The sequence below is a fragment of the Oncorhynchus mykiss genome, chromosome 9 (assembly GCF_057628025.1).
Source record: "Oncorhynchus mykiss isolate SJ-2025 chromosome 9, ASM5762802v1, whole genome shotgun sequence".
In the NCBI taxonomy this organism is placed as follows: Eukaryota; Metazoa; Chordata; class Actinopteri; order Salmoniformes; family Salmonidae; genus Oncorhynchus; species Oncorhynchus mykiss.
The window spans coordinates 39,808,473-39,828,608 of NC_143030.1; the positions used below are offsets into that span (position 1 = coordinate 39,808,473).

The following is a 20,136-nucleotide window of genomic DNA, read 5'->3' on the forward strand; positions in this document are numbered from 1 at the left end:
AAGAGTCTTGGTGGTTCCAAACTTCTTCCATTAAAGAATGATGAAGGCCAATGTGTTCTTGGGGACCTTGAATGTTGCCTACATTTTTTGGTACCCTTCCCCAGATCTTTTCCTCAAGACAATCCTGTCTCGGAGCTCTATGATCAATGGAAACAGGATGCACATGAGCTCAATTTTGGGTCTCATAGCAAAGGGTCTGAATGTTATGTTAATTTTGTTTTTTATTTGTAATACATTTGCAAAAATGTCAAAAAACCTGTTTCCACTTTGTCATTATGGGGCATTGTGTGTAGCTTGATGAGGAAACATTTTTATTTAATCTATTTTAGAATAAGGCGGTAACGTAACAAAATGTGGAAAAAGTCAAGGGGTCTGATTACTTTGTGAATGGAATGCACTGTACTACCCCTGGCAGTTCTACTGGAAGCGGAGCTGTCCATGGTTCTGAAACATGGTCCACTGCCAGTATTACTGAAGCGGTGCTGTCCATTGTGCTGAAATTTGATTTGTACTTTCTCAGGGACTGCTGACAATAATACGCTGGAATATTAACTATACTTTATTTGAATGTTTGAATAAACCATATGAAGCATTTGATCCTTTATTTAGGTGTATATGTCTTTGAGCTTTTGTAAACGCTCAGCTAACTTTGTTTGGGAGACAGTCTGCAGGTGTATTCCTTCACTGCTTCTCTCAGACATGTCTGCAGTGGTCCTGTTTGGGGCCTGTATTGAAGGGGTGGTCCTGAGGGACAAGTGAGTCATTACTATTCTCCTATACATCCACTGCCTTCATTATTACTATACAGTGCCTAGTGAAAGTCTACAACCTCTTGCACAGTCTTCCCATTTTTCTGCCTTAAATTAAAACTTAAAAGGGAATACATTATTTTATTTTTTTACAGATCTACACAACCTACTCCACATTTTCAAAGTGACATTTTTTCTCCAAACTATTAATAATAAAGATAATAATAGATGTCTTGATTGCATATGTTTTCACACCGTAGAGTACATACTTGATTGAAGCAGCTTTGGCAGCCATTACAGATGTGAATACTTTTGAATAAGATTTTACCAACCTTGCACAACTCTAAGGGCAATGTATCCATTGTTTTTTTTTAAATTGATCAAGCTCAGTAAATTTGGTTGTGAATCATTGATGGACAGCAATATTCAAACCTTGTCTCTGATTTTCAAGTAGATTAAAGTGAGGACTGAGACTGGACCATTCAGGAAACCTCACCACCTCTTGGAAAGCCATTCTGGTGTGACATTGGCATTAAAATGTGTATAATTGTCTTGCTGAAAAATAAAACTCTGTCCCAGGGTTAGGTAAGTTATTACCTGGGCTTTGCTCCATATTAACTCTGGGGCATGAAGACATACGCAATCAACACATCAATCCCTTTTTCAGATGTAATTTTAAGGCAGCAAAATGTGAAGACTGTGGCAAGGGGTGTGTAGACTTTCACTAGCGACTGTAACTAGCATACTCCCACTAATTGTCTATGTAATCAGATACAAAACATAGAATAACAAATAACTTTCCAAACACTGAGAATCCAAAAAACAGTTGTGTATACTGAATGTATTATGCAATGGAAGAAGCCAGTTGTTATAGCAAAAACATTCATTGAAAAAGACAACTTAGAAATGTATCACTCTGACCTCAGGTTTGGTGAGGGGGTGGACGGTAACCTTGTGATTGGTACGTTGGCTTGGCCGTCACCATGGGTCATCGTGATTGGATCCTTCTTCTCCACCTGTGGGGCTGGGCTTCAGAGTTTGACTGGAGCGCCACGCCTCCTGCAGGCCATTTCTCGCGATAGCGTCATCCCTTTTCTTAAAGTGAGTACACACACACATATAAAGGCAAATAAAACACACTTTCACAACCACGCTAGCACAGCTATTTCTTGGAGTGGTCAATCAGCGAACAAGCACACACAACATTGGTAATGATCTGTATAGTAAATTTACTGTATACTATTACCAGAACCACAGCTACTACTGTTTTAATACCACGTAGAGAATGTATCTGTTTGTTCTGAGCAATTTAAGTCCACTCTATTCAAATACCTCTCAAGTGTGTAGGAGCTAGCAGTGATTACTTATGCATGGCCCTACTATAGTCCAGGTTCAGGTTGACTTGCTGTGATGGAAGCTGTCTTTACCCCCCCTGCCAAACCCACCGTCTGCAGCTTGTGGGTAGATAGTGATTAATCACCCTGCAGCAGGGAACAGTGTGACCTGAATGAGAGAAAAGGAGACACTGAAACTCCTACAGTCCACTCAATTTTTTACTACAATGTGCTGTGATGCATGTGTGTTTTTTTACATTTTATTTAACCTTTATTTAGCTAGGAAAGTCAGTAAAGAACAAATTCTTATTTACAATGACAGCCTACCCCGGCCAAACACTGACCCAATCACAGCCGGTTGTGAAACAGCCTGGAATCAAACCAGGTTCTGTAGTGACATCTCTAGCACTGAGATGCAGTGCCTTAGACCGCTGCGCCACTCGGAATAGTTAATAGTATCTCACTGTTTTGTATTGTCTGTAGGTGTTTGGGCATGGCAAGGCCAACGGAGAGCCTACCTGGGCCCTGCTTCTCACAGCTAGTATCTGTGAGATCGGCATCATCATCGCATCTCTGGACGCTGTTGCCCCCATCCTCTCCATGTAAGATAATCCCACATCTAATATTCATTTTGCTTCACCTTAAACACACTATGGAGATGGTTATGTCTTGGTAGCAAGTACAGCTGTTCTGACTGAGTTCTTATTTCTGTGTAGGTTCTTCTTGATGTGCTACATGTTTGTCAACCTGGCCTGTGCCCTGCAGACTCTGCTGAGAACCCCCAACTGGAGGCCGCGCTTCAAGTTCTACCACTGGTGAGTTGAACAACTCAACATCATTGGTCTCTCTCTTAGCTGTGGGATCATCACCAAAGAGTGCTAATATTCTCAAGTGTGAAACAGTCTACTATAGCATTTATGTCTGGCACCGAATATCTGGCCAGGCCAAGTAGGTTTCTGTTAGGAAGCTGTTATTTACCTGAGTAGTCTGCCAGAGACACTGTGGGAATCTGGAGCTTGTCTTAGCCTATATTAATCCTCTATTGGCAAGACCACAACAAAAGCAGACAGAGAGACAAGATGTCCTGTCTCCAATCTCTGGCCATTATTATGATCAGAGCTGTGGTGTGACTCTAGCAGCAACAAACATCAGACTGAGGACGTGACTTCCTGTTCTTCTGCCCCACAGGGCTCTCTCCTTCCTGGGCATGAGCTTGTGTCTGTCACTCATGTTCATCTGTTCCTGGTACTACGCCATTGTTGCCATGGTGATCGCTACCTGCATCTACAAATACATTGAGTTCGCTGGGTGAGTGAGCTTCCAGTCCTTGGACTACAAAGCAGAGAAAAATTGCAACTAAGAAATAATTTATCCTTTCACATGGGTTTTTCCCAGAGCCAAGACCCATAACAGACTTGGCTGAGTCTAGAGAGAAAAGTTGTCTTTCTCCGTTTTCTTAGCAATTTATCCTGATTCTGTTCAGAGGGTTATCAAGTTGTATTAACTGAGTCACACTGATTAATGTGGCTGCTTTGAGAAATCAGGGAGTCTATATTGATGTACCAGCACTTATGTTATTCTCACACATGGGCCATCCAAAAATAAATTTGAATGAAATATAAATCAAACCGGAGATTTTCAAATACAATGGTTAAACACTGTTGGGATGTTCTTATATTCATTAGTAACTGACACTCACAGGTTACTAAACCCAAACACTTAGTACCAGTGAACATTTCAGTTAATTAATGGTTGATTGACTCGAACTCTCTGCTTGGTGGTGTGTGACAGGGCGGAGAAGGAATGGGGAGATGGTATACGTGGCATCTCGCTCAGCGCTGCTCGCTTTGCCCTCATGAGGCTGGAGGAGGGACCGCCTCACACCAAGAACTGGAGGTCAGTGACTCACAGAGAGGCTAAATGCCTCTACTCACATCTATAAAATAGACTTATAATATTGCACAAGCTTTATTCATCATCTGTACCATACTGAACTCAAGGGAAATGTACAGTTCCAGTCAAAGGTTTGGACACACCTATTCATTCAAGGGTTTTTATTTATTTTTTACTATTTTCTACATTGTAGAATAATAGTGCAGACATCAAAACTATGAAATGACACATATGGAATCATGTAGCAACCAAAAATGTGTTAAACAAATCTAAATATATTTTATATTTGAGATTCTTCTAAGTAGCCACCCTTTGCCTTGATGCCAGCTTTGCACACTCTTGGCATTCTCTCAACCAGCTTCACCTGGAATGCTTTTCCAACAGTCTTGCCGGAGTTCTCACATATGCTGAGCACTTGTTGGCTGCTTTTCCTTCACTCTGTTGTCCAACTCATCCCAAAACATCTCAATTGGGTTGAGGTTGGGTAATTGTGGAGGCACAGTTATAAAACTGTACGTAGGATTCAAATCCTTCACGTCAAAAGAAACACAGAAAGTGCTTACGCACAAAAATATTCTGATTTATAACACAGTGCGCGCACACATCCCCGCGCCGGATTCCCTTAATAAATCACAATCAACACGAAATTTGGTGCACGTGAGCGAGCGTCTTGTCCCACCCTTTTAACGCCCATAGTTGCCTTATGAATAGTCAGTGAAACGCCCCTAATTAATATTCCTCCATACTGACTGCATGACAACAATGACATCTAAAAAAAAAGACATTTCACCCAGTGTGAAATGGAAGTTCTTGTCGGGGAGGTTGAAGCAAGAACAAATATATTGTTTGGTGGACACAGTGTGGGCATTACAAACGACAAAAAGGCGTTAGATTGGCACTATGTGTCGGACGCTGTGAATGCTGCTAGCTCAGAAGGTCGGACCATCTCAGAAATAAAAAAGACGTGGTCCTGACATAAAAGTGGAGGCCAAAAAGAGGCACCGTTGACGCTATTAACGAGGTTGCCAAGGAGTTGAAGTGGGACAGGCAAAGCTTGGTTTCTGTGGATGCTTCTCTGTAAAGCTGGGCCCACTACAGCACAGAGATCCAAGAGAACAGCTCTTGGTAATCGGAAACGGATCATAAGCCACTCATCATCATTGGTCTCTCTCCAAATTCTTCCATTCGCCAAATCTTCCAACAGTGCCAAAGCAGCCATTGTGCATCATTACACATTGTAATTGCATGCCTTTTTATAGCCACCCATTTGATTGTCAAAGCTACCCAATTGCGTAACATCTTCAGGTGTGGTAATTACCTTGATTGTAACTGACCATGACAGGGCCATTATCACATTGACAGTTCTGCGCAACGATATGCAGTTTGAAATCGGAAGTTTACATACACCAAATACATTTAAACTCAGTTTTTCACAATTCCTAACATTTAATCCTAGTAAATATTCCCTGTCTTAGGTCAGTTAGGATCACCACTTTATTTTAAGAATGTGAAATGTCAGAATAATAGTAGAGAGAATTATTAATTTCTACTTTTATTTCTTTCATCACATTCCCAGTGGGTCAGAAGTTTACATACACTCAATTAGTATTTTGTAGCATTGCCTTTAAATTGTTTAACTTGAGTCAAACATTTTGGCTAGCCTTCCACAAGCTTCCCACAATAAGTTGAGTGAATTTTGGCCCATTCCTCCTGACAGAGATGGTGTAACTGAGTCAGGTTTGTAGGCCTCCTTGCTCGCACATGCTTTTTCAGTTCTGCCCACAAATGTTCTATAGGATTGAGGTCAGGACTTTGTGATGGCCACTCCAATACCTTGACTTTGTTGTCCTTAAGCCATTTTCCCACAACTTTGGAAGTATGCTTGGGGTTATTGTCCATTTGGAAGACCCATTTGCGATGTCTTGAGATGTTGCTTCAATATATCCACATAGTTTTCCTCCCTCATGATGCCATCTATTTTGTTAAGTGCCCCAGTCCCTCCTGCAGAAAAGCATCCCCACAACAAGGGGATGCTGCCACCCCTGTTCTTCACGGTTGGGATGGTTTTCTTTGGCTTGCTAGCCTCCCCCTTTTCCCTCCAAACATAACAATGGTCATTATGGCCAAACAGTTCTATTTTTGTTTCATCATACCAGAGGACATTTCTCCAAAAAGTATGATCTTTGTCCACACGTGCAGATGCAAACTGTAGTCTAGATTTTTTATGGCGGTTTTGGAGCAGTGGCTTCTTCCTTGCTGAGCGGCCTTTCAGGTTATGTTGATATAGAACTCGTTTTACTGTGGATATAGATACTTTTGTACCTGTTTCCTCCAGCATCTTCCCAAGGTCCTTTGCTGTTGTTCTGGGATTGATTTGCACTTTTCGCACCAAATTACATTCATCTCTAGGAGACAGAACGCGTCTCCTTCCTGAGCGGAATGATGGCTGCGTGGTCCCACGGTGTTTATAGTTGCGTACTATTGTTTGTACAGATGAACGTGGTACCTTCAGGCATTTGGAAATTGCTCCCAAGGATGAACCAGACTTGTGGAGGTCTACAATTTATTTTTCTGAGATCTTGGCTGATTTATTTTGATTTTCCCATAATGTCAAGCAAATCATGTCAATTAGCCTATCAGAAGCTTCTAAAGCCATGACATCATTTTCTGGAATCTTCCAAGCTGTTTAAAGGCACAGTCAATTTAGTGTATGTAAACTTCTCACCCACTGGAATTGTGATACTGTGAGTTATAAGTGAAATAATCTGTCTGTAGATAACTGTTGGAAAAATTACATGTGTCATGCACAAAGTAGATGTCCTAACCGACTTGCCAAAACTATAGTTTGTTAACAAGAAATTTGTGGAGTGGTTGAAAAACTAGTTTTAATGAGTCCAACATAAGTGTATGTAAACTTCCAACTTCAACTGTATGAAACGGTGAACAGTAAGACAAATTACGTTTAAACTGTTTCGTTTCGATACCTCAATCGGGCAGATACAAGTGCACATCATTATTAATGAGAATACATTTCATAACATGCAAGTGATTTTTAATAATTACAGATCCAATTAAATATGATTCCCGATTAAACTGTACAACGTATTTGAGGGGTTCTTTTGCAAAAACAGATATCTCCGTTTGTATTTATTATCCTAAATGTTTTTTATTTTGTGTGCACTCCAGGGAACTCTTCATATATAATATGTGAGAGGTAATATTTCAATTTATTTTTACACAATGGTGTCAATTTCAAAGCGTTTCTCAAGTTTCATCCTTCTGCCATCGGAGTCGCAGTTTCTCATTTCTCCAGGTTATGTGTGTATGTATGGGTCAAAGTGTCCGTGGAGGAACGCACATTCTTCCTTCAAGTTAGTTTTTTAAAAGAAATCACAACGTTTGCTTCGAAAGTGGCGTGCGTCTTCTTTTGTGCCCACGCATCATTTATAAAATGAGGCCCCAGGTCATCTGATGCAACATGAAGGCCTGATTCACGCAGTCTCCTCCGAACAGTTGATGTTGAGATGTGTCTGTTACTTGAACTCTGTTAAGCATTTATTTGGGATGCAATCTGAGGCTGGTAACTGTAATGAACTTATCCTCTGCAGCAGAGGTAGCTTTGGGTCATCCTTTCCTGTGGCGGTTCTAATGAGAGACAGTTTCATCATAGCGCTTGATGGTTTTTGCGACTGTACTTGAAGAAACTTTAAAAGTTCTTGAAATTTTCCATAGTGACTGACCATGTTTTATTTATTTATGTATTGCTTAATTGAGCTGTTCTTGCCATAATATGGACTTGGTCTTTTGCCAAATAGGGCTATATTCTGTATACCAACCCCACCTTGTCACAAAACAACTGATTGGCTCTAACTCATTAAGAAGGAAAGAAATGCCACATATTAACTTTTAGCAAAGAACCCCAGGTAATTACCTCATGAAGCTGGTAGAGAGAATGTCAAGAATGTGGAAAGCTGTCATCAAGGCTAAGGGTGGCTACTTTGAAGAATCTCAAATATAAAATATATTTTGATTCGTTCAACACTTTTTTGCTTACTAGATGATTCCATATGTGTTATAACATAGTTTTTATGTCTTCACTATTATTCTAAATGGTATAAAATAGTACAAATAAACAAAAACCCTTGAATGAGTAGGTGTCCAAACTTTCGATTGGTACTGTATTTGTTTGTAGGTAACACATGCATATTCAAGTATGTTCAAAAACATACATTACATCAACAGTCCATGTCTATCCCATGTTTTCTGTCGGTTTCCAGCTTTAGTTACTTTCTCTGTAAATCTGAATGTGACTGAATTTGATATTCCTCTTGGTTAGGCCTCAGATCATGGTCCTGGTGAGCGTGGATGCAGAACATAATGTAGAGCAGCCCCGTCTGCTGTCCCTGACCAATCAGCTGAAAGCAGGAAAAGGCCTGACCATTGTGGGCACCTCGGTGGTGGGCACATACCTGAACAACCATGCAGAGGCCCAGCAGGCAGACCAGGTCAGTATTGTCTGAGACAAACACACAGACACATACACTGATGAATGATTGATTAATCATTTATAACACCCTGGTCTCTGCCCCTGCCCCTCTCCCACTGTGTGCTCCAGTCTCTGAGGAAGTTGATGGAGACAGAGAAGGTGAAGGGCTTCTCCCAGGTGGTGATCTCCTCCAACCTGAGGGATGGGACCTCCCACCTGATCCAGGTCGGGGGGCTGGGAGGCCTGAAGCACAACACTGTGCTGGTCAGCTGGCCACGCACCTGGAAACAAGCTGAGGACAACCTGCGCTTCAGGAACTTCATTGGTGAGTTAGAGAAGTCATTTTTCCATAGGCTAACTAGGCTTTGGATGGTTTTGTGTGTTATCATCATTATGTGCAAACTCCTGTTCAATCTATTTGTAGAGGTGGTTAGGGAGACGACTGCAGCCAGCATGGCCCTGCTGGTCCCTAAGAACATTGCTGCCTACCCGTCCAATGGAGAGCGCTTCACTGAAGGCCATATTGATGTGTGGTGGATTGTCCATGATGGAGGCATGCTGATGCTGTTGCCCTTCCTTCTGCGCCAGCACAAGGTGGGAACCAACGGCCCTATTTGGACCCCATTTGGGCATTTGGAGAGATAGCACATGCCACTGGGCACAGACAATTCAATGTCTATTCCACGTTGTTTCAACTGAATTTCATTGCAATAACGTGGAAACAATGTTGATTCAACCAGTGTGTGCCCATTGGGATGCTTTTGGGTGTTGGTTATTGAGATATCAGTCATAGACTTCCATGTGTTGACAGGTGTGGAGGAAGTGTAAGATGCGCATCTTCACCGTGGCCCAGATGGATGACAACAGCATCCAAATGAAGAAAGACCTGATCACCTTCCTGTATCACCTGCGTATCGATGCCGAGGTCGAGGTGGTGGAAATGGTGAGAGACAAAAACGAAAAACTATTATATGCTCTATAAATTGATTTATTGGTGAGAGTAATAGCAGTTCAGTCGAATACTGTGCATTGATATATGTTTTAACACCCATGTCCCTTTTTAGCATGACAGTGACATCTCAGCCTATACATATGAGAAGACTTTAGTGATGGAGCAGCGCTCCCAGATCCTCAAACAGATGCACCTCACCAAAAACGAGATGGAGAGAGAGGTAAGCCCTGACACATCCCATGTAATATGTACAGTATAATTCATACGTAGGTAACTGAATTAGATTTTATATTATCAGTGTAGTTGTTAGCGATCACCAAACAAAAACCATTGTGTCCAAAAAAAAGCTCCTAAGCAGTTTCTCTAACACTTGTCATTACCAGCCATCATCACTCACTCAAATTGAAATGCCAGCAACAGGGCAAGCTGCGTGTGAATGATTAGAATTACTGAGCTGGTTTTAAAATGTCATCTCTGTGTTTGCACTTGCCCAGTGTCACATTCGTCGTACGGAGGAGACCAAGGCGCAGCGTGATGTGAATACATACTTTTAATGAAGACGGAGAACCCTTAACAAACTATACAAAACCGTGACGCTAAATAATACTAGTACAGGCAAATAGACATAAACAATAACCCACGAAATACCCAAAGAAGATGGCTGCCTAAATATGGTTCCCAATCAGAGACAACGATAAACACCTGCCTCTAATTGAGAACCCATCTAGGCAACCATAGACATATATAAACACCTAGATGATGTCCAACCCCATAAACCTACAAAACCCCTAGACAGTACAAAAACACATACATCATCCATGTCACACCCTGACATAACCAAAACAATAAAGAAAACAAAGAATACTAAGGTCAGGGCGTGACACCCAGTTTGATCTGTCTCATTAATCAAGAAAGCAGACTAAGCAACAATAAAATATCAGGGAATCTAAGATACCCCGTGAGGATTTACAGAACAACCTGTGTGATCTTACAAAGAAGTCTTCATTCTATAATGGCATGCATTTCTAAACATCTACTGAAAAACACATGCTATAGATTTATATGCATCAAATCTGCTTTGTGTTGAGCAAATTATAATATTTCAAGTGTTGACACATTTATTTTATGTGATTTTCTGAAGTGTTGTAACAGACACCCTCATATCTCGACTCAAACTCTCATGTTTGAACTCATTTTATCTGTTAAAAGTTCAAATACCTTGTTGCTTTGACTGTCACAGATCCAGAGCATCACTGATTCATCCCGTGGTTCTATCCGTCGTAAGAACCCGTCTAACCTGCGGTCTCAGCAGAGCAGTGGGGAGCCGGCTGGAGTCAGCGTGGAAGAGAAACCGGAGGAGGAGGTACAGCAGTGTCATTTTACCTAACTCACTGACAGTGGAGGTCGGTGCCGTTTAAGATTAGAGAATATTATACTTTTTTCATGAGCATGCCCTTGTTTCTATTGCAGCTAATTGGATGACCGTCATTCATATTCCATTCTCCCAGCTCAATGTAACAGTGTATCAACGGTTTAGGCTACTACATGATACTCAAATTTTCCCTATCATAAGGTTGCCACAACCAAACCTATGAATGAAAGTTTGTAACTTAGGTGCACACAGGTCAAGAGAAAAATGTGCCTGCATTTAGCTGATCTAGGGTGTAATCATTAGTCCAACAATTGCAAACGAGAGTTTCTATTGGACAAATTCAGGCATGTTTATCCCCGTTTCGTTCTGTTTGCTTCCATTTAAGAAACGTTTTTTAACAAAATCGGTGGAATGAATACACGCGTAAACACGTTCACTTTCATATTCACTTCTCGCATCTATGCACTCTCCTCCTCTCACCTTTTCCCTTTGCTTGTTGACTTCAATGCACAACACATCAGCTGTATGTGACCAGGTGAACAACCATTCCAAGCCAAACCATATCCGCTGCACACAGCCGAGATCATTGTCACCATATTAGCTAAAGTAACGTTATAGTCAACATAGCTAATAGAACTAATGCATTAGTAAACCCGCTACAATCATGCAGTAACGTTACAGTGTACAGTCAGTAAGCAGTTTAGCACTTACACCGGCAGGCCCCGGTGGTAATAAATTAGTAAAACCAAAAGCTTACCTTGATTTGGAAGAGTTCCAGTGTTGTGTTGGATAGTCATAGCCAGCTAGCTAACATAACATCCCTCTCTTTGAGCGGAGTGTTTGAGTAGGCTAAACTAGCTAGTTTCATTTTGCTAGCTCGTTCAGCTATCATTTTGGAAGAAATGAATTCGTTCCTAACTGTTCAACTATTGTCTTTCTCTATCTTTGATGCACTGCACTGCTAGCTAGCTGTAGCTTATGCTTTCTGTTCTAGATTCATTCTCTGATCCTTTGATTGGGTGGATTGGGTCAGTTCATGCTGCAAGAGCTCTGACAGGTTGGAGGACGTCCTACGGAAGTTGACATAATTACTGTTTAAGTCTATGGTAGGGGTTGAGAACCAATGTACCCAGAGGAGGACGGAAACTAGCTGTCCTCCAGCTACATCATGGTGCTACCCTACAGAGTGCTGTTGAGGCTAATGTAGACCTTCATTGCAAAACAGTGTGTTTTAATCAATAATATGGTGATGTGAATATATTTAGTATAGTTTTATCTAAAAAGGAATTTAAAAAATAAAGTTTTCCCATTTTTATTTGTATTAAATTCACTGAGGGGGATGGCCCTCCCCTTTCTCCTGTGAGGAGCCTCCACTGCTCTTTGATAACCCTTTGTAGTATAATAATATAACATAATAATATATGTCATTTGCAGGCACTTTTATCCAAATCGACTTACATCCATGCGTGGATACATTTTACGTATGGGTGGTCCTGGGAATCAAACCTGCTATCCTGGGGTTGTAAGTGCCATGCTCAGCCAACTGAGGAGCAGAAGATTACTCTATCAGTTCTTCTTCATTCTGCTGTTTAAACGTTCTTCTTATTTCTCACCATCTTTCACATCCACTGTATTTTTCTTTGTTCTACTGTCTATCCTCTTTCTCATCTCTAGGCCTACTGCATTACCTAATCCTCTGTCCTCTGTCAAAATGCCAATTCTCTCGCTTTGACATTGTCCTCTGGCGTGTAGCATTTTAAGGGGATCTTTTCCTATGCAGCATAAAGAAGGGATATGACAGAGCAGCGTCTTACATACTTGCTTTGCTAAAATGACCCAATTGTGCTTTCAACTCACTGCCTAGTGGTGGTCTGGTGTTTTTGATGTGTCACCCCAACCGACAGATGTCTCTTTCTTTCCTTCACCCTCCCACGTTGTCGTGCGGTGCCCTTCTCTTAGTCTGTGGCTGTCTCCCGCCCCAAACAGGTGCAGCTGATCCACAATAAGAACGCAACCCCCACCAGCCCCACGTCCCCCATCACGCCTGCAGGGGGAGTTGCCACCCCCGGGTCGGAGGTGCAGATGACCTGGACAGACAAGGCTGAGCACCAGGCCGCAGCAGCCCACCCAGAGCAGGGCGGGGTCAAAGACATCTTCAACATGAAGCCGTGAGTCACTTTCACTTCCAATCACATTGTGTCCAAAGGCTTCTGCGGACATCAGCTACTTCTAAAGTAAACAGAGGATAAGGAGAAAGTATTTATAGGTTGTTGCTGTTGGGGAGTGGCAGTGGTTTAAAAACTAGTTTCAGGAGTAATGGCCCAAAAGTTTGAAAGGCTTTTAGTGTCATTCGCACAGCACAACTTCTCAATGTATCTTCAGTATTGTAAAGAGTCATCTTTGCATTGTCATTCTCTTCTTACCATGCTGCAGGGAGTGGGAGAGCCTGTAAGTATTATATTGTCATGAGGTTTAAATTTCTTTCATGCAAAAATAGCAGTAATGACACAACATCCACCCTGTACTGTATTCCCTCTTCACCTGTCTGTCCCATTAGGAACCAGTCCAACGTGAGGCGCATGCACACAGCTCTGAGGCTCAACGAGGTCATCATGAAGAAGTCCAAGGATGCCAAACTGGTTCTGCTGAACATGCCCGGACCACCCAAGAACCACATGGGAGAGGAAAATTGTATCCTATCACTTCTTTGGCATGATGCATCATATTATAGCCTAGCGTATTATATGATATTATATTATAACATTATGTGGCTTATACTGCCATTTAAGTAAGTGAAACCAAAGGGAAATACAAGATAGCAAATAGCTAGCATGAATAGACTATGAACGCCAGTTGTGAAAACTTGCATATTCCTTAACTCTAATCTTCTGTCAGATATGGAGTTCCTCGAGGTCCTCACCGAGGGTCTCAACCGGGTCCTCCTAGTACGTGGGGGTGGACGTGAGGTCATCACCATCTACTCCTGAGAAAACAACCTCAAATCAAAACATCAACCCCCCCACCACCCACTCACCTAGCATCTTAATGGTTTATGGCCCCTGCTTCTATTCCCCCTACACTTTTACATTTTTCCATTCCCCTTACACATCCCTCACATCCCACTAACCCCTCCCCAGACACACACACACACACACTCATAACATATCAGCTCACTTTGCACCACGTAGTTAGTACCCCCCCCCGAGCCCCCTAAAGGCACTGGCTGAATTCTCTTTTACTATCAGTCACTCCTCCCATCATCTAGAAAGCTGTGGCATCAACCTGTTATTTTATGGCTATCAGATCACTAGATGCCAAATGGCACATGAGTTTCTCCTTATACTGAGGAGTGGACATATCCCAAAGACAAATTATTCCCCAAACTAAAAGTAATTTCTGTTTGGCAGCGCCAATGTCTTTTTTCTGTTTGTCCTTGTGTTTTTTTCTACCTGTCTGTCAATATTGTTGCTTTTCTTCTTCTTTTTGTAGGGATGTGGGTTACTTGCAAGAGAGGGATTGATATCTTCTCATTGCTGGTCTATTTTATTTCTTACTTTTATTTATTAATCTGTTCCAGTGTTTAGAGGATACACTTCATATCTTTTTCTCTTTTTGTTGTTGTGCGTTAGTTGTTTTAATGTAATGTACGATATGATGTGTTGAGGGAAGGGGATGGGTTGAGAATTCATCAATCATCATCAGCATGTCTTCCTATCGATTTTCACCTTGGGGACAAGGTCAATTGACGAATCCTGGGCAGCAGCACAGTCTATATCAATTTGAAGGAAGGAAGGATAACTGCATGCATAGGCACAGCACACAGTGACGTGTGGAGGAGACAGGCAAACTGCTACTAGGATGCTGTTGTCAGGATTGAGGTCAACTTCATACCAGTCAGTTCACAGACGGGAGTTGAAATGTAATCAATGAATTGAATGGATTACATTTCTCATTGAACTCACTGAATTCTGATGGTTGGTGTTGATTACTGTAAATAGTGTGCTTTGTCCTATCATTTAATACATACTATTACCAGCTGCACCTGATGCTCCTCCTGATCAGTGACTAGTGCTGACAAGACTTTTAGGTGGCATAAACTATTGTTATTACAGTTATACAACTGTAAGGAGAAACCCTGAAATGTATTGATATAAAGTAGATATGGATGTCAAGAAACTACTGTGTTATAATCTAAAACAAAAGTCCATGTGTTTGAAACTATATTATCAAACGGCAACAATTTTAATATATTACCATGTAGTCTACATTAGAACATGTAAATTGCTAATTTAGAGACACTCATAAACATATAATGTTTGTGATACACTGATATATTTTAGTAAATACCTCTGTTTTACTTTGTCATCATTTGGTTTACACTAATTCCAGTCTAGAAATGTGAATTCTACAATTCTTGCCAAATACAAATATACAAATTGTGCCATAGGACAATAAATAACTTTTTGATACAAACCTATTTTTAGTACAAAGGCAAAACTGTGTAGTGAATGAACAAACTATGCTTTAGATGGAAATTAGCAGTGAAATTACAACTGGTTTGAATGGATATTTTTGAAGCCAGCGCAAATATTCACAACCTTGGACTAGAATGGGAAGAAACGATTTATTGTCAGTGTGGCACAGCTATTTATTTGCGAGATATAATATGACTGTGAATCCCTATGTTCTGCATATTTACAAGGGTATGTCTAAAGAATCTACCCTGGAATAATACATGAATCATATTCATTATTTTTGTAAGCAAATATTATACAGATATATGTACATACAGGTCGACCTCATATTTGCAAGTATTTAACATGTTAGTTTCTGTGCACTGGATGGCACTGTTGAACACGTGATAGAAATATAGGGTATATGATATACATTTGTATGATATTGTTTTCGGAAGAAAATGATTTAATTCAATTTACTGAATAGTTTACGTAAAAACAATATATTTTGTGTGTGATGAACACTGTATTCTGTGAAGGATATTCTTAATCTAACATATTAGGACATATTATAGATGTTCTAAAAACAATTAAAGCTGCTATTCTGATTCATGTGTAAATATTGAACCAAAAATAAAAATTTAAGAAGTCTATTAATCAGATTGGGTACTAGGAAGGGTATACAGGGTTTGAGTTACTTGGGTAGCAAGGCAGGGATGTTTGACACTAGTCAGTGGTTTTCAACACTGTCCTTGAGGTTCAACAGTCAGCTACAGTTTGCTCCAACAAATCACATAGTTCATGAAGTTATTGACCTGGACATGACGCTGTTTTCTTTGTGAAAAGATCTGAAAAAAAATCATAGCTGACATTAGTCAATCAACATCTCCACTGAGCATTGTTTAGTTGGAGAAAATGTAGCCACAAAACAACATTTTGAACTTGTTATTGAAAGGCAGGTCTAAGGGCAGATGAAAATATATACATACAATCCTTCATGGAGTTTATTTGAGATATTATTAAATATTCGGTTGTTACCCAAATATATTTTAAAATATGCTGAAATCAGTAAGAGGACAGACCTACTTAGGTGTTTGACTGGTCCCATAGATACCAGTAAGACACTCCGTGTTTGTTGACAGCTCTAAGCTGAGTGAGAGGTGATGAGGTTTGGGGTTAGATAGTGGTAGATAGTTATCCTCAGTCAGCACACTTTTTACGTGGCACACAAATACTACAGAAAAACAAAATAATATAATCTTGGAAATATTTAACTATACAATCTATAATAGTATTGAAGTAAAATAAAAAATACTATAACATATATACAGTAACTGGACATATGAATATGATATGACTTGTTTAAAAGTTGATGGTTGAAAACAATGTATTTTTTTATATTCCTGTTGGCATGGTGTTTGTAACAGTAGTTGCATATATCCTTTTAGACAGGAGTTGGTTAGTTGTCATTGAGGACAAGACACGTAGCTCACAGTTGTGTCACTTTTCTTCTCACTTTTTTGTTGATAAATTAATGGGTGAAGAAAATTGTCCAAAGTTTATCTTTTGAGTTCAAAATAGGTAGTTGATATGTCTCAGATATCCCAGACCTAGGGCAAGAGCTGGAACGTTGTTTACATTGTGGGAGGCAACCTGTTTGCCTAGGGAAACTAGTAATTGAGTCAATATGTTCGGCCTCAGTCATCATTTAACTACAGAAAACATGAAAAGATATGGAGATTTGGAGCTGTGGATTATGATTTGAGTGTTAAAACTCTGGTATATATGCAATACAAACCTACTGTAAACCTAAAACATACTGCTGTTCAAAAGTTTGGGGTCACTAAGAAATGTCTTTGTTTTTGAAAGAAATTCACATTTTTTTGTCCATTAAAATAACATAAAATTGATCTAAATACAGTGTAGACATTGTTAATGTTGTAAATGACTATTGTAGCTGGAAACGGCTGATTTTTTATGGAGTATCTACATAGGCATACAGCGGCCCATTATCAGCAACCATCATTCCAGACACTCTAATGTACTTGTCCTCTTGCTCAGTTGTGCACCGGAGCCTCCCACTCCTCTTTCTATTCTGGTTAGAGCCCGTTTGCTCTATTCTGTGAAGATAGTAGTACACAGCACTGTACGAGAACTTCTGTTTCTTGGCAATTTCTCACATGGAATAGCATTCATTTCTCAGAAGAAGAATAGACTGACAAGTTTCAGAAGAAAGTTACTTGTTTCTGGCCACTTTGATTCTGTAATCGAACCCACAAATGCTGATGCTCCAGATTCTAAACTAGTCTAAAGAAGGACCGTTTTATTGCTTCTTTAGTCAGGACAACAGTTTTGCGCTGTGCTAACATAATTACAAAAGGGTTTTATTAAAATGATAAATTTGGATTAGCTAACACTATGTGCCATTGAAACACAGGAGTGATGGTTGCTGATAATGGGCCTCTGTACACCTCTGTACACCTATGTAGATATTCAATAAAAAAAATATTCTGTTTCCAGCTACAATAGTAATTTGCAACATTAACCATGTCTACACTGTATTTCTGACAAAAATGTGGCTTTTCTTTCAAAAACAAGGACATTTCTAAGTGACCCCAAATGTTTGAACGGTTGTGTATATACAGTGGGGCAAAAAAGTATTTAGTCAGCCACCAATTGTGCAAGTTCTCCCACTTAAAAAGATGAGAGAGGCCTGTAATTTTCATCATAGGTATACTTCAACTATGACAGACAAAATGAGAAGAAAAAAATCCAGAATATCACACTGTAGGATTTTTTATGAATTTATTTGCAAATTATGGTGGAAAATAAGTATTTGGTGGCAATGACAGAGGCCAAACGTTTTCTGTAAGTCTTCACAAGGTTTTCACACACTGTTGCTGGTATTTTGGCCCATTCCTCCATGCAGATCTCCTCTAGAGCAGTGATGTTTTGGGGCTGTTGCAGGGCAACGTGGACTTTCAACTCCCTCCAAAGATTTTCTATGGGGTTGAGATCTGGAGACTGGCTAGGCCACTCCAGGACCTTGAAACTGTCTTACGAAGCCACTGTCCTTGTCATGCTGAAAGACCCAGCCACGTTTCATCTTCAATGCCCTTGCTGATGGAAGGAGGTTTTCACTCAAAATCTCACAATACATGGCTCCATTCATTCTTTCCTTTAAACGGATCAGTTGTCCTGGTCCCTTTGCAGAAAAACAGCCTCAAAGCATGATGTTTCCACCCCCATGCTTCACAGTAGGTATGGTGTTCTTTGGATGCAACTCATCATTCTTTGTCCTCCAAACACGACGAGTTGAGTTTTTACCAAAAAGTTATATTTTGGTTTCATCTGACCATATGACATTCTCCCAATCTTCTTCTGGATCATCCAAATGCTCTCTAGCAAACTTCAGACGGGCCTGGACATGTACTAGCTTAAGCAGGAGGACACGTCTGGCACTGCAGGATTTGAGTCCCTGGCGGCGTAGTGTGTTACTGATGGTAGGCTTTGTTACTTTGGACCAAGCTCTCTGCAGGTCATTCACTAGTTCCCCCCATGTGGTTCTGGGATTTTTGCTCACCGTTCTTGTGATAATTTTGACCCCACGGGGTGAGATCTTGCGTGGAGCCCCAGATCGAGGGAGATTATCAGTGGTCTTGTATGTCTTCCATTTCCTAATAATTGCTCCCACAGTTGATTTCTTCAAACCAAGCTGCATACCTATTGCAGATTCAGTCTTAGCCTGGTGCAGGTTTACAATTTTGTTTCTGGTGTCCTTTGACAGCTCTTTGGTCTTGGCCATAGTCGAGTTTGGAGTGTGACTGTTTGAGGTTGTGGACAGGTGTCTTTTATACTGATAACAAGTTCAAACAGGTGCCATTAATACGGGTAATGAGTGGAGGACAGAGGAGCCTCTTAAAGAAGAAGTTACAGGTCTGTGAAATTTGCCAGAAATCTTGCTTGTTTGTAGGTGACCAAATACTTATTTTCCACCATAATTTGCAAATAAATTCATTAAAAATCCTACAATGTGATTTTCTGGATTTTGTTTTTCTCATTTCGTCTGTCATAGTTGAAGTGTACCTATGATGAAATTTACAGACCTCTCTCATCTTTTTAAGTGGGAGAACTTGCACAATTGGTGGCTGACTAAATACTTTTTTGCCCCACTGTATTTATTGGAAATTGATATTTTGTCAGAATAGGAGTTCAGCTGTGTCCATCCCCATATCAACAGTTTGACATGGACGAAAAATGTTGTCCGGCCTTGCGAGTACACTCATGAGCCTACTGTTATTGCATGAGGACGATGTTTAAATTACTGCATTCTTCTGAATCAAGTAGATCCGTCCATTTTTTGTGCGTGGGGTTATTGGGTACATGAGATGGCAAGTGCTGGAGCCATAGAACTATAGAGCTTAAATATCTATGGTTGGAAAATGACTGTGCGTTGGTACATGGATGTATGTTGTGCAGATAATGTGTATGTTTGGCTACAGCATGGCTCTTAGATATGTGGTTTCTAAAGACACATAAGACTTCCCCTATAACCTACCAATCTACTGATCCACCAGCAGTGTGACTGTGGTAGTTAATAATATTATCAAAGACAACCACCTTTGGCAGCGGTCAGAGAGACCTTTACAGAATGGTATCACATTCCCATGTTTGATGACTCGATCTCTAGAAGTGAGAGGGATTTCAGTGACAGAATTGTTGCAGTAAAGCTGCCATCCTTCAGGTGTTTCCAAAGTATCATGTCCCAATATACATTAGATGCAAAAAAAAGATGTCAGATAATTTACATCCATTTTTTAACAGGGTGTGAAAAGGGCTCTCGAATCCATGTATTCTTACCATGTTACATTGGACCTTGCCTTGCCGACTACATTG

General features: G+C 40.5%; 1 protein-coding gene across 1 annotated transcript in view; it reads left to right on the forward strand.

The window, feature by feature from the left end:
• LOC110531958 (solute carrier family 12 member 5) overlaps nt 1-16,490 on the forward strand; it is a 99,432-nt gene extending 82,942 nt beyond the window's left edge. The window contains exons 11-26 of the mRNA XM_036987843.2: nt 698-755; nt 1,676-1,850; nt 2,567-2,685; nt 2,800-2,898; nt 3,272-3,391; nt 3,875-3,979; nt 8,313-8,481; nt 8,592-8,787; nt 8,887-9,056; nt 9,274-9,405; nt 9,527-9,634; nt 10,655-10,777; nt 12,773-12,954; nt 13,220-13,234; nt 13,344-13,477; nt 13,682-16,490. Of these exons, the coding sequence (XP_036843738.1) occupies nt 698-755; nt 1,676-1,850; nt 2,567-2,685; nt 2,800-2,898; nt 3,272-3,391; nt 3,875-3,979; nt 8,313-8,481; nt 8,592-8,787; nt 8,887-9,056; nt 9,274-9,405; nt 9,527-9,634; nt 10,655-10,777; nt 12,773-12,954; nt 13,220-13,234; nt 13,344-13,477; nt 13,682-13,773 (1,997 nt within the window). The 3' untranslated portion in view covers nt 13,774-16,490. The remainder of the gene's footprint in view (nt 1-697; nt 756-1,675; nt 1,851-2,566; nt 2,686-2,799; nt 2,899-3,271; nt 3,392-3,874; nt 3,980-8,312; nt 8,482-8,591; nt 8,788-8,886; nt 9,057-9,273; nt 9,406-9,526; nt 9,635-10,654; nt 10,778-12,772; nt 12,955-13,219; nt 13,235-13,343; nt 13,478-13,681) is intronic.
• The last annotated feature ends 3,646 nt before the right edge of the window (nt 16,491-20,136 follow it).